At 43.7% G+C, this 15087-nt stretch overlaps 1 protein-coding gene across 2 annotated transcripts in view; it reads right to left on the bottom strand.

Annotated features, from left to right (window-relative positions):
• ube2e3 (ubiquitin-conjugating enzyme E2E 3 (UBC4/5 homolog, yeast)) overlaps positions 1 to 15087 on the bottom strand; it is a 37684-nt gene that overhangs the window by 22517 nt on the left and 80 nt on the right. The window contains exons 1-3 of one of the 2 annotated variants that reach the window (XM_014173635.2): positions 14901 to 15087; positions 13680 to 13887; positions 11920 to 11970 (exon numbers count right to left, since the gene is read on the bottom strand). The exon at positions 14901 to 15087 is cut by the window's right edge and continues 80 nt beyond it. In XM_014173635.2, the coding sequence (XP_014029110.1) occupies positions 11920 to 11970; positions 13680 to 13876 (248 nt within the window). In that variant the 5' untranslated portion in view covers positions 13877 to 13887; positions 14901 to 15087. 2 annotated transcript variants of the gene reach the window in all.

Below are 15087 nucleotides of genomic sequence, written 5' to 3'. Positions count from 1 at the left end.
TGTGTGTGTGTGTGTGTGTGTGTGTGTGTGTGTGTGTGTGTGTGTGTGTGTGTGTGTGTAGTAGAAGGGCAGGTGGCTTAAGGGTCTGTAGGGTCTGGTGTCTTATGTTCTGGCGATGTAGTGAGACGAGACTCCCTCTAGAACCCTTGGCTTCCTATTCTCTCCAATACTAGCGTGAAAGTGAGTGGTGTGGATTTGTGCTCTATGTTACAGTGAGGAGCTAGTGACCGGACACCAGGGCTGTATCCCAAATGGCACCCTATTCCCTATGTAGTGCACTACTTTTCTATTCCCTATATAGTGCACTACTTTCAATCAAAGCACTGTGGGGCCTTGTAAAAAGTAGTGCATTATATAGGAAATAGGGAGCCATTTGGGACTCAAAACAGGTGGATTCGTCAGGCAGACATAGCGTGCACTCTCTGACAGCCTGAGCCTTATCAGAGCACAGCAACACAGTCAGTAGAAGTATAAAGCAGATCTGAGCCCATATTCATAAAGCGTCTCAGAGTATGAATGCTGATCTAGGATCAGGTCCTCCATGTTTATTTAATCATATTTATTATGATCTGAAAGACAAAACTAATCAGCCCTCCTACTCTGATATGCTGTGTGAATACGGACCCTGATTACAGAAGAAAAATACCAGTGAGTGAAACATTTTACCACAAATCAACAACAGAACATTACCAAGTGCTGTGTGGCCTGACCTCTAAACCCAAACTAATAGGCTAACAAGGTTAGCAGCCGAGAGGGTGGAGAGTGATTATAAAAGGAACACAATGTTTTGCCTTAATAGTCCCTTTAAATGAAAATGAGACACGCCACAAGTAGGTGAAGGTGGGAGAAAACAGCTGTGATCAAACTGATGAGCATTTTATCCTTCCTATCCCTCACATAGTAGCATTGTGACATGAAGGGGCGCTGTGGTGTGTGTGTGTGTGTGTGTGTGTGTGTGTGTGTGTGTGTGTGTGTGTGTGTGTGTGTGTGTGTGTGTGTGTGTGTGTGTGTGTGTGTGTGTGTGTGTGTGTGTGTGTGTGTGTGTGAGGTCTAGGCCAAACGGCCGTAGCATGACAAGGCTTCTATTCCGTGTTTTATCAGAGTAATGGGCTCTGAGCAGAGGAGGGGGGGAGGGAATCATACTGGGACAGCCAGCTCACTCAGGAGACCCTGTAGAGGGGGTGGGAAGGGAGGGGGGAGAGGAGCAGCCAGGAACAGCCAGCCGAAAGCCTACTCCTGAGACACTGGATTCAGACAGAGCAAGGGGCCAGCAGCCTAGCAAATGACATTAGGGATATACTCCATTGGGATTAAAGGGCGGGGGAGCACAAGCATGATAGAGATAAAGAATCATTATCTATATTTACCATGTCTGGGGGAACTAAAGCAGGACCGGCTTCACATACCATCCAAGGCAGTAGTAAGAATCTATCTTTAAGAAAAACCCCGGCTTTCATATTACATTCCCCAAACAGCAATCAGGATTCACTCATTTATATTATGCAGGTTAGATAGTCTCTTTTTGTAAGCCTTTAAAACAGGATGATGTCATCCAGTAACACGAACAAGAGAGATAGAGGTTGGTGAGCTACTGCAAGTGACTGACCCAGGCTAGGTCCTCATACTACACCCTTCCCCTGAAGTGTGCAGTTGCACACTCCCTCCCCATCATCGATTTAAAAGCATAGGATTGGTGTAAGTATTGGCTGGAAGGAGTTTCCACCATTTGTAAGTCAATGAGAGGAAGTGTGTAGGTGCCCACTTCAGAAGGTGTGGATAATAGGGATCCAGCTTGTAGTCCCGTCCAGTGTCCATTCACAGTCAGGCCCAGACTACAGGACATTCGCCAGAAGGTCAGACTGTAATCTAAAACACCCTTGTCCCCCTGTGGGACAAGCTAAGGGTAATTAATTCACAAATAATGAATTACAGGCAAAGCAAGGCCTCACACAGGTGACGCTAATACGCTGAATGAATCACTCAGAACAGAGGCAACAAACACAACATAACACACTTCAATAACACATCAAGTGTGTGATAATGAATGGGGGGAGGTGGAGAAACGTCCTATAGAGAGGTGTGGGAAGGCCAGAGGGCAGTTTGATGGGGCACAGGGGCAGACAAGGTGTGTGTGTGTGTTTCTGCTGGGTAATCTTGTTCCACAGCAAACCCCAGTGGGACTCTGATAGCAGCCAGCCAGGGCAGGTCCAGCCAGATAAATAGTATTACTTCATCTCAGGAGTAAATGTGTGTTTGAAAGGCAGCCAGCACAGAGCATGTAGAAAGACTACAGAGAGGAAGGAAGAGCCGGGACTGGAGTGGACAGCAGTTTTACCTTAGGAAGGGACTGGACAGCAGTTTTACCTTAGGAAGGGACTGGAGTGGACAGCAGTTTTACCTTAGGAAGGGACTGGAGTGGACAGCAGTTTTACCTTAGGAAGGGACTGGAGTGGACAGCAGTCTTACCTTAGGAAGGGACTGGAGTGGACAGCAGTCTTACCTTAGGAAGGGACTGGAGTGGACAGCAGTTTTACCTTAGGAAGTGAATGGAGTGGACAGCAGTTTTACCTTAGGAAGGGACTGGAGTGGACAGCAGTTTTACCTTAGGAAGTGACTGGAGTGGACAGCAGTTTTACCTTAGGAAGGGACTGGAGTGGACAGCAGTTTTACATTACAAAGGGACTGGAGTGGACAGCAGTTTGACCTTAAGAAGGGACTGGAGTGGAAAGCAGTTTTACATTACAAAGGGACTGGAGTGGACAGCAGTTTGACCTTAAGAAGGGACTGGAGTGGACAGCAGTTTGACCTTAAGAAGGGACTGGAGTGGACAGCAGTTTTACCTTAAGAAGGGACTGGAGTGGACAGCAGTTTTACCTTAGGAAGGGACTGGAGTGGACAGGAGTTTTACCTTAGGAAGGGACTGGAGTGGACAGCAGTTTTACCTTAAGAAGGGACTGGAGTGGACAGCAGTTTTACCTTAGGAAGGGACTGGAGTGGACAGCAGTTTTACCTTAAGAAGGGACTGGAGTGGACAGCAGTTTTACCTTAGGAAGGGACTGGAGTGGACAGCAGTTTTACATTACAAAAGGACTGGAGTGGACAGCAGTTTTACATTACAAAAGGACTGGAGTGGACAGCAGTTTTACCTTAGGAAGGGACTGGAGTGGACAGCAGTTTTACATTACAAAAGGACTGGAGTGGACAGCAGTTTGACCTTAAGAAGGGACTGGAGTGGACAGCAGTTTTACCTTAGGAAGGGACTGGAGTGGACAGCAGTTTTGCATTACAAAAGGACTGGAGTGGACAGCAGTTTGACCTTAAGAACGGAGTGGCCAGCAGTTTTACCTTAAGAAGGGAGTGGACAGCAGTTTGACCTTAAGAACGGAGTGGACAGCAGTTTTACCTTAGGAAGGGACTGGAGTGGACAGCAGTTTTACCTTAGGAAGGGACTGGAGTGGACAGGAGTTTTACCTTAGGAAGGGACTGGAGTGGACAGGAGTTTTACCTTAGGAAGGGACTGGCAATAAATAGGCCAATAGTGGCAAAGTAATTACAATTTAGCAATTTACACTGGAGTGATATATGTGCAGATGATGATGTGCAAGTAGAAATACTGGTATGCAAAAGAGCAGAAAAACAAAAACAAATATGAGGATGAGGTAGGTAGTTGGTTGGATGAGCTATTTACAGATGGGCTGTGTACAGTTGCAGCGATCGGTAAGTTGCTCTGACAGCTGACGTTTAAAGTTAGTGAGGGAGATATAAGTCTCCAACTTCAGTGATTTTTGCAATTCGTTCCAGTCATTGGCAGCACAGAACTGCAAGGAAAGGTGCCCAAAGGAGGTGTTGGCTTTGGGGGTGACCAGTGAAATATACCTGCTGGAGCGCGTGCTACGGGTGGGTGTTGCTATGGTGACCAGTGAGCAGAGATAAGGCGGAGCTATACCTAACAAAGACTTATAGATGACCTGGAGCCAGTGGGTTTGGCGACTAATATGTAGCGAGGACCAGCCAACGAGAGCATACAGGTCGCAGTGGTGGGTAGTATATGGGGCTTTGGTGACAAAACGGATGCACTGTGATAGACTGCATCCAATTTGCTGAGTAGGGTATTGGAGGCTATTTTGTAAATGATATCACCAAAGTCAAGGATCGGTAGGATAGCCAGTTTTACGAGGGTATGTTTGGCAGCAGTGAAGTTGGCTTCGTTGTGAAATAGGAAGCCGATTCTAGATTTAACTTTGGATTAGAGATGCTTAATGTGAGTCTGGAAGGAGCGTTTACAGTCTAGCCAGACACCTAGGTATTTATAGTTGTCCACATATTCTAAGTCAGAACCGTCCAGAGTAGTGAAGCTAGTCGCGCCGGCGGGTGCAGGCAGCGATCTGTTGAAGAGCATGCATTTCATTTTACTAGCATTACCTTAGGAAGGGACTGGAGAGGACAGCAATTTTACATTATAAAGGGACTGAAGAGGACAGCAGTTTTACCTTAGGAAGGGACTGGAGAGGACAGCAATTTTACATTATAAAGGGACTGAAGAAGATAGAAGGGACTGGAGGGAAGCAGTTTATTAGGAAGGGACTGAAGAGGACAGCAGTTTTACCTTAGGAAGGGACTGGAGTGGACAGCAGTTTTACCTTAGGAAGGGACTGGAGTGGACAGCAGTTTTACATTACAAAGGGACTGAAGTGGACAGCAGTTTTACCTTAAGAAGGGAGTGGACAGCAGTTTTACCTTAGGAAGGGACTGGAGGGGACAGCAGTTTTACCTTGCTTTTGTTACTTCTAGGCTGGACTACGGCAATGCTCTACTTTCCGGCTACCCGGATAAAGCACTAAACAAACTTCAGTTAGTGCTAAATACGGCTGCTAGAATCCTGACTAGAACCAAAAAATGTGATCATATTACTCCAGTGCTAGCCTCCCTACACTGGCTTCCTGTTAAGGCAAGGGCTGATTTCAAGGTTTTACTGCTAACCTACAAAGCATTACATGGGCTCGCTCCTACCTATCTTTCCGATTTGGTCCTGCCGTACATACCTACACGTACGCTACGGTCACAAGACGCAGGCCTCCTAATTGTCCCTAGAATTTCTAAGCAAACGGCTGGAGGTAGGGCTTTCTCCTATAGAGCTCCATTTTTATGGAATGGTCTGCCTACCAATGTGAGAGACGCAGACTCAGTCTCAACCTTTAAGTCTTTACTGAAGACTTATCTCTTCAGTAGGTCCTATGATTAAGTATAGTCTGGCCCAGGAGTGTGAAGGTGAACGGAAAGGCTGGAGCAACGAACCGCCCTTGCTGTCTCTGCCTTGCCGGTTCCCCTCTTTCTACTGGGATTCTCTGCCTCTAACCCTTTTACAGGGGCTGAGTCACTGGCTTACTGGTGTTCTTCCATGCCGTCCATGGGAGGGGTGCGTCACTTGAGTGGGTTGAGTCACTGACGTGGTCTTCCTGTCTGGGTTGGCGCCCCCCTTGGGTTGTGCCATGGCAGAGATCGTTGTGGGCTATACTCGGCCTTGTCTTAGGACGGTAAGTTGGTGGTTGGAGACATCCCTCTAGTGGTGTGGGGGCTGTGCTTTGGCAAAGTGGGTGGGGTTATATCCTGCCTGTTTGGCCCTGTCCGGGGTATCATCGGATGGGGCCACAGTGTCTTCTGATCCCTCCTGTCTCAGCCTCCAGTATTTATGCTGCAGTAGTTTATGTGTCGGGGGCTAGGGTCAGTCTGTTACATCTGGAGTATTTCTCTTGTCTTATCCGGTGTCCTGTGTGAATTTAAATATGCTCTCTCTAATTCTCTCTTTCTCTCTTTCTGTCTTTCTCTCGGAGGACCTGAGCCCTAGGACCATGCCTCAGGACTACCTGGTATGATGACTCCTTGCTGTCCCCAGTCCACCTGGCCGTGCTGCTGCTCCAGCTTCAACTGTTCTGCCTGCGGCTATGGAACCCTGATCTGTTCACCGGACGTGCTTGTTGCACCCTCGACAACTACTATGATTATTATTATTTGACCATGCTGGTCATTTATGAACATTTTAACATCTTGACCATGTTCTGTTATAATATCCACCCTGCACAGCCAGAAGAGGACTGGCCACCCCTCATAGCCTGGTTCCTCTCTAGGTTTCTTCCTAGGTTTTTGGCCTTTCTAGGGAGTTTTTCCTAGGGAGTTTTTCCTAGCCACCGTGCTTCTTTCACATGCTCTGCTTGCTGTTTGGGGTTTTAGGCTGGGTTTCTGTACAGGACTTTGAGATATCAGCTGATGTACGAAGGGCTATATAAATACATTTGATTTGATTTGATTTTGGAGTGGACAGCAGTTTTACCTTAGGAAGGGACTGGATTGGACAGCAGTTTTACCTTAGGAAGGGACTGGAGTGGACAGCAGTTTTACCTTAAGAAGGGACTGGAGTGGACAGCAGTTTTACTTAGGAAGGGACTAGAGTGGACAGCAGTTTTACCTTAGGAAGGGACTGGAGTGGACAGCAGTTTTACCTTACAAAGGGACTGAAGTGGACAGCAGTTTTACCTTAGGAAGGAACTGGACAGCAGTTTTACCTTAGGAAGGAAGTGGACAGCAGTTTTACCTTAAGAAGGAAGTGGACAGCAGTTTTACCTTAGGAAGGGAGTGGACAGCAGTTTTACCTTAGGAAGGGACTGGAGTGGACAGCAGTTTGACCTGAAGAACGGAGTGGACAGCAGTTTTACCTTAAGAAGGGAGTGGACAGCAGGTGTACCTTAGGAAGGGAGTGGACAGCAGTTTGACCTTAAGAACGGAGTGGACAGCAGTTTTACCTTAAGAAGGGAGTGGACAGCAGTTTTACCTTAAGAAGGGAGTGGACAGCAGTTTTACCTTAGGAAGGGACTGGAGTGGACAGCAGTTTGACCTTAAGAAGGGACTGGAGTGGACAGCAGTTTGACCTTAAGAACGGAGTGGACAGCAGTTTGACCTTAAGAACGGAGTGGACAGCAGTTTGACCTTAAGAAGGGACTGGTGGTACTGACAGATGATAATAAACTAACAACACATGACACCGCTTCTATTGAAATATGAATATACGATCCCTGAGGGGATTGAACACATAAAGCCACACAAAGCATGACAGGTATAGAGAGCAGGTTGACGTTTATTGTCATGAGTCTTGTCCTGGGGGCAGAACTCTTAGATAGGCCAACTGCAAAGTCAAAATTGGCTATATTGTAAAAATACATGAAACTAAAATGAGCTTTTTGGTGTAAATTGAAGTTTGGGTCAGGCATTAGGGTTAGCAGTGTGGTTAAGGTTAGGGTTAGGTTTAAAATCAGATTTGAGGAATTTGTCTGTGCCGACTAGTGATCACTCTGCAGAGTTGCTTCCAGAACAAGAAAAATGCTAACCTGCGTGCTATGACAGGATAGAACAACCTTTTCACTGTCCTGGGGGTGAGGGGGTGAGGGAGACAGGGGGGAGGGAAGCGGGGAGGGGGGATTGAAGGGGTGAGAAGGGGGATAGAGGGGGTGACTCTTTGGCCTATGTGTACGTGGCAGTGGGGACAGTCTTCCACTGTGTGACCCCACAGTAATGCAGGGTAGAATGTCCAAGACGCCTACCACAGCTGACAGACCAGGCAGTAACTGACAGACTGCCAGCAGCAGGCGACTACCAACTAACTCTGATTCATATCAAATCTGTGCATCAAACCTTAATGACACATTCCAGCCTAAAGGGTTCCAAAAGGGTTCTTCAGCTGTCCCCAAAGGAGAACCCTTCTTGGTTTCAGGTAGAACCATTTTGGGTTCCAAGTAGAACCCTCTTTGGAAAGGGTTGTACATGGATCCCAAAAGGGTTCTACCTGGAACCAAAAAGGGTGCTTCTAAGGATTCTCCTATGGGGACAGCCGAAGATAGCACCTTTTCTTCTAAGAGTGTAGAGCTTTCTTTAAACGTTTATTCAAGGTAGATCAGCTTGGATGAACAGGGCAGAGAAATCAGCATTATATTTCTTCATAGCCCATTCTACATGCACTGCTTGCTTTAGGTGTAATCATGACAAGATACATAGAATACAGCTGTGGGGTACAGTGTGTGTAGAGTTTCTCTGGATGAGCCTGTTCTATAGTGATACACACTAACATTGCTTCTTTCCTGATCTGTTTCTGAACTAGACTGTACGCAGAAAAGAATCACCAATTACTGAACTAATCTACCAATTATATACAAATGAGATTGTTTGAATAAATTAATGGAACATGGACAAATAAGATGGAGAAGGCCTTTTCATAATTTGTCTAAATGATTATTCAACAGTATCCCTCTAGAAACCAGATGATGAAAAAGATGAATTCCACCCACTGTCTTCTAACAAGAGTAGAGGTAGGGGTGGCCAGACGGTGAAATTTAACCTGCCATGCAGAATAAACTAGCAATACACAATGCAAGCTAACAAGAAGAACAGCTCCAATGTATACACAATTATATCTTGTATCTAACTATTTTCAATGATTATGTATCCTTTATTTAACAAGGGAAGTCACATTGAGATTGACTGGATATGCTGTGCAGATGCAGAAGCTTCAATCCATTTTCCAGTGCTGTTGATGGTTGTTTGCTACAATGTGTTCACTCGCACTAGAAATTCCATGGCTATTAGCACTTTGTCCTTTCGAAGAAGAAGTGAGCAGAGCGCACGTTGTAAACCAATACCAGGAAGACAGGCGCGGGAAGGATCGCATGTCAAGGTACATTACAAACGGAGCAGACTAGACTATACAGTTGATGTGCTTTATAGTAGCTTTATTTCATTCAGTCATGTAGTCATTTAGATGTTTTTCCTTTTCTAAAGGAGAATACATCCCCATATATGTCCTTTGCTCATAAACATGTGTGTTTATGTGTGGTCAGACAGGTCTACATGGTGGCGTTGGTGTTTCATCAATAGCAGTGCTTCTCTGCATTACTATCCAATAGCATCGGCATAAACATTAAAGCCATCATCGATCAGGTTACTGAATATGAATAGACTAGAATAGGTTCCTAGAGGGAACATCAGTACACTGGGTCGCTGGCCAATGTGGACCAGCAACACAGAGGCAATGTTTTAATTCATCTGTTTAAGAATGGCATTCAGTAATGGCATTAAGTCTGTAATTCTTAGCATCAAATTGCAGGAGAGCTTGCCCTTGGTTTAGTGTAGTAAGTAGTGTGTGTGTGTGTGTGTGTGTGTGTGTGTGTGTGTGTGTGTGTGTGTGTGTGTGTGTGTGTGTGTGTGTTATTGTGTCAATTTGGAGTACAGGAGGGCCTAAGGTGAAAGAACAAGGAAAATATTTGATAGTTGATACTGTAACCAAAACCAACAACAATGAACTAGGCTATCTAAACCAACTGAAATTAGAGCCAAGTTGTGGGCCAAGGCACTATCAACACAGTGAGCCTAAATGTGACACATTACCATCAAACCACTGTAATGTCCCAGGCAGCCTCCAGGTAAATGCACTGGCCACTGGGGATGTGTGTCCCAGGCAGCCTCCAGGTAAATGTGTGCACTGTATAGGGAACAGCATGCTATTTGGAACACAACCAGAGACTGACTGTCCAATTGACTGAAAGGGGATTCATGAGCCACGCACGCACACACCATGACAGCAGTGCTGATCTAGGATCAGGTCCCCCTTGTCCATTTAATCATATTTGTTATAATCTAAAAGGAAAAACTGATCCTATATCAGCACTCCTACTCAAAGTGCACAGCACAGAGTGAAGGATTAGACCGAGAAAGGCCCTGCACTGTCAATTACCATTATCAAAGGTTGTCTCGGGAATGCCCTAGTTGTGCCAGGGCAGGATATCGATCCCCGTTTCAATCCAGAAGACACACGGTGTGGGCTGGAGCTCACCACTACCGCATCAACACAACAGGCAGAGGAGGACCACACATTCACCCACATCATGCTGATCTGTGGTCCATGATCCACGACCACATGTTCACAGGGACACAGTGATCCAATCTACATCTCAGTGAGGCAGTCTTAACTTAACCTATGCATACATGCAACATCAGCATTTTAGAAAACAGGGGTGTATTCACTTGGAACCAAACAGAAGCAAACAGAAGCAAACGGAACGATATAGGGAGGCACCTACCTGAAGTTTTCCAATAGAAACTCTTGTTTCGGTTGCAAAACTTTTTACGTTTGGAGTAAACCGTTTCCATTGCGAAATGTTTTGGACTAATTACACCCCGGAATGTTTGTCCAAAGACGTTTCTTATAAATGTCTCTAAAGGTAGCGGGCTCTATATCAACCCCTATGACACCACAGTAACTTATTCTATTCTAAAACAACAAACCTGGAGTCAAAGGAATTCATGTCGGAGGTTAGTGTTAAGTTTAGTTTATTAGGATCCACATTTGCTGTCACACATGCAGCAGCTACTCTTACTGGGGTCCACTTAAACATAAAATCCATGACAGTGAAATATTGGTGTAATGTGAATCATCTCTATATAAGAGAGGGGCTTTCAAAGAGGCAGTGGGCACGGTGAGGTTTGTTTAACAGGAAATAATTCATGGTTGCAGCCCAATAGAGGGGTGAAGGGGCTAGTCTGAAGAATGCCAGAACCCCCCTTTAAGTCCTGGGTCTAGAGAGCAAAACAAAGACCATATGTCATAGTGCTGCTTCATGAATATGTTCTAGAAGGACATTCCCAGGCTGGGGTCAAAGTCATTAGAGCTAATACACTTAATGACAGAATGAAACCCAATTTCAGAGGCATAACTCAAACTCTGTCTGTAATTTCTCCTTGGTTGAAGACATTTAAAATGCAACAACAAAAGAATGATGAAAATACAACTGTCGGTATCTGTGCAATAGTGGTTTGGATAAAGAACATTTGCACACCCCAGTAAGCAAAGTATTGTAAGTTTATCAAATCGCATGACTGCAATTGAATTTCAGAAGACTCAAGGATGACAAAAGGGCATTCAAGAATCTAAACAGACAATTTTTTCTCTCTCCAAAAGACTTGTTTAACAGCAAACAGTTGTTTAACAGCAAACAGTAAGACTTGTTTAACAGCTAAAAAGTATGATGCAAAATTCTTCAGCGGTCATCCAAAAACATAAAATCATACATTTTCTAATTAAACTGAATCTGCAGCATCCCATCTGCTTTATAAAAACATATCCAGGTCAACTCTGTTATAGACACATATCTATGCCAACTCTATTATAAACACATACTGTATCTATGTCAACTCTATTATAAACACATACGGTATCTATGCCAACTCTGTTATAAACACATAACTGTCAACTCTGTCATAAACGCGTATTTGTGTCAACTCCGTTATAAAGGCATATCTATGTCAACTCCATTATAAACACATATCTATGTCAACTCCATTATAAACACATATCTATGTCAACTTCATTATAAACACATATCTATGTTAACTCCATTATAAACACATATCTATGTCAACTCCATTATAAACACATATCTATGTCAACTCCATTATAAACACATATCTATGTCAACTCCATTATAAACACATATCTATGTCAACCTCGTTACAACAGATGGAATCTAAATGGACAGAGATCAACAGCATGTAGGATGGAATCAAAGACAGTCCGCATAAATGCAGCATCTGTTGCATTATTGAAAACATGACAGTGCAAAAACCATAGCTAAACATCAATGATTTAACACATCAAAAACCATCAAACCAGACCATCCTCTTCGTCTCTGCTTTGAAGCCAGGCATTGGAATAATATGAATGTCCTATTAGAACACTTTAATATGACAAGTAATACAACATGTTCAAATAAATATCTGCAACAGTTTTGTGTGACAGCAGAACACATAACTGACAGCCTTCAGTCTCATCCAAAAAAGAGCACAAACAGAATAAAAATGAATATGAAATCTTTGCAATACCTGCAGTTAGGTGGTGGATCCAGAGTGATCTCAGCAAGCTCCTTCTGGATTCTGTGGGAAATAAATGAAACAGTCGTTGAAGCTATGAGAACAGGGCTGTGAGAGAAGAGACTCAACAGCACTAGACTAGAGCAGCCCTGTAGGGATGAACAATACACACATAAAAAATCATCAAGGATAAAAACACAGCAAAGTCAACAGACTTGTTTCTATTGTGGACCTCGCTGTCAGAGAGAGAGAGAGAGAAATGAGAGGGGAAAAGAGAAGAGATTTTACAGCACTAAACTAGAGTAGCCATGTAGACTAGGGACTTACACTGCCCTCTACCAATGTAGCTCTAACTGCACGGCTCTCTCTCTCTCTATATATCTCTCCCTCTCTCTCTCCCTCCTCTCTCTCTCTCTCTCTCTGCTCAGCACAGCTAACATGGCTGCTTCCTCTTTGTTCTCCCAGGCAGAACCCGAAGCCCAAAACAGCAAAACTTTCTCTCCTTCGTTTCTTCCCATCCGTTCACCCCAAAACAACACTCTCACCCCCAGCACAAAGCTAGCTCCCCTAACCTCCAACCCCGCCACTCATCCACCCATTCCAGTCACATTAAGCACAAAAGATTTTCTTTTAAAGCTTATATGCAAATGAGGCAAAGAGGGAGAGGGAGGGGGGAGGACCTCTGGTATATATGACAAGGGCTTTAAACCAGAAAGAGCTGCGTAGGGGGCTGTTACTAAAGCATTATTAACAGTTCGTAAGGGAGAAAAAGGGGAGGATTTTGACATACTTGCCTTTAAATACATTTCTATTCTGGTCTACTGTTAGTATTTGATACATATATTAAAGGGGAAATCAGCAGTTGCTAGATACATTTTAGGACTTATAAATTAATGATATTTACCCACTGATTCTTGAAGAATACAACTCCATTGTTTGTAAACAACTTAAATGTAAACAAACACTATATAGCCTTAAAACATGGTTGAAACTATAATTTCAATATCATGGATGGTCAGTCCGTGTGCATCCATAGTGCTGTCCATGAATTTGAAAGTGATTGCATTTCTCCAGCCCCATTCCTCAGCTTTTGAATGAAACAGGGGCGGGGTTAAGGCTTGGTTATTGTGTTTTTTTATTTATTTGACCTTTATTTAACTAGGCAAGTCAGTTAAGAACAAATTCTTATTTTCAATGACGGCCTAGGAACAGTGGGTTAACTGCCTTGTTCAGGGGCTGAACGACAGATTTCTACCTTGTCAGCTCGGGGATCCTTTCGGTTACTAGTCCAACGCTCTAACCACTAGGCAACCTGCCGCCGTTTCAACTGCTGATTGACACTTTAAGGGCTATTGTGTAGATCATTCTGTTTATTTTTGAAGTTCAGATAAGATTGAAAACTGCTAAACATTTATGTATGTTAAAGTGACTATCATCCTCTCACATATCATTAAATATTGTGACATGATAAGGAGAATAGGTCACTATCAATACTTCACAAAACCTTGATCAAACAACTTAATAATAAAGCCTTTACTACATATGATAATGTAGTACAATGGCTGTAGTTTTTAATAATCTTATTTGGCACATGAATAATAGATTTTAAAAAATGGCTCCTATCATAATAGGATTTGTGACTCAAAGGATTAAAGCATTATAAATTAATCATAATTCTTACATTAGGCTACTCAGTTTAGCAGAAGGATGTAGGCTACAGTAATTATGAATTATTCCAAATTGGAAGAAGACAGTGATAATGAAGACATTACCTTTTAGCACTAGTGGACAACTTGGCGGTAGTCTTGCTGGATAATTTGGTAGGTTTCTTCTGTTGCTGAGGGGGTGTGGCGGGCTGCTGTTTTCTCTCGGGCTCCGGCACCGCCGGGTCTCGCTGGTCCGCATCAGAACTACCACTGCTGGTGCTTGGACTCTCATCATCTGACCGCCCTTGTCTTTCACTGGACATTTTGATTCCCCCTATGAAGAAAGAACAGAAAAGTTATGCACTGTTTCAATAACTCTGATACCTACATCATAACTTTGGATAATAACATGGTCATAGGCTACAGCTAATCGATAACTGCATTGAATCTACGCATGATGTTATTGCAGCTGTGATTATTGATATCCAGCCGAGAGAGATAGGTGTTGCTCATCATCAGATATGTAGGTTACCTCCTCAACTTTACATAATTCACTGGACTGGTAGACCCCTTTGTGGGCTGGTCTGTGGTTTGTAACCTACATGAATAGGCCTATTCAGGCCTATGTCCTGTCTGTCAATTTGATGGTTGGATGTTGAGCATTACTGAGTATTCATCAAAAGTTATTTATAAGCAAAAGCTACAAACTATTTAAACATAATATCCATTAGAGTACTTTATTTAAATCACTGTCATTTTGATGGACAAACGATGTTCTTGATGATTCCATAATCCATAATGGTCACACCACACGCCTATATCAAGCTATATGGTTAGATAAGGGTCACCAAATCATTCCATTAGCTCGATTCAATTGGCTTTTAATAATCCCCGTATAGACCCATAACACGCGTGCAAATATTGTTACATTATCGCAGTTTATTTGAAGCCTTGTGGTCGGTAATAAAAGAAGGCTCGGATTCAAACCTTGTGACTAATGACTAGGGTACTGTACCCTCGTTTTGGGGTGAGTTCCCGAATGATTTAGCTGTCAAACGCCAAGCAATAGAAAACAATGATACAAAACACTTCTAGCTAGCCTACAGCATAGCCACCATCACACAAATATTGGTTTGGAGAATACGAATGAAGAGCTGCAAGGAAAGCATAATTGCACCTATTTGCAGCAAGGGGGCTCGCAAGACAGGCAGGCGAGCTAAATAAAACATAGCATGTTTCTCTCACTTTAGGAGAGGATTATTATACGTCTATACCCGACGAATAGGAGCGTATCGACTATAATTCAATTGACGCATTCTAAGGAACAGTACATGTTTCGAATCCGACCTTAGAGTCCTTTGTAGATCGGCAAGGTTTGTTATGGTAGGAGACTCCAGTATCAGCATGGTGTACCAAGTCAACTGATGCATGAAGTCAGTTCCGAGCAAGCTCCCTCTAACACGACAGCGCTGAAAAAAACAAGAAAGGACGATCTTTCTCCGCCTAACCTAGACTCTCCCGGATCCTTGGAGCT

The sequence above is a fragment of the Salmo salar genome, chromosome ssa25 (genome assembly GCF_905237065.1).
Source record: "Salmo salar chromosome ssa25, Ssal_v3.1, whole genome shotgun sequence".
Lineage (NCBI taxonomy): Eukaryota > Metazoa > Chordata > Actinopteri > Salmoniformes > Salmonidae > Salmo > Salmo salar.
This window is presented reverse-complemented; position numbering and strand designations above follow the sequence as displayed.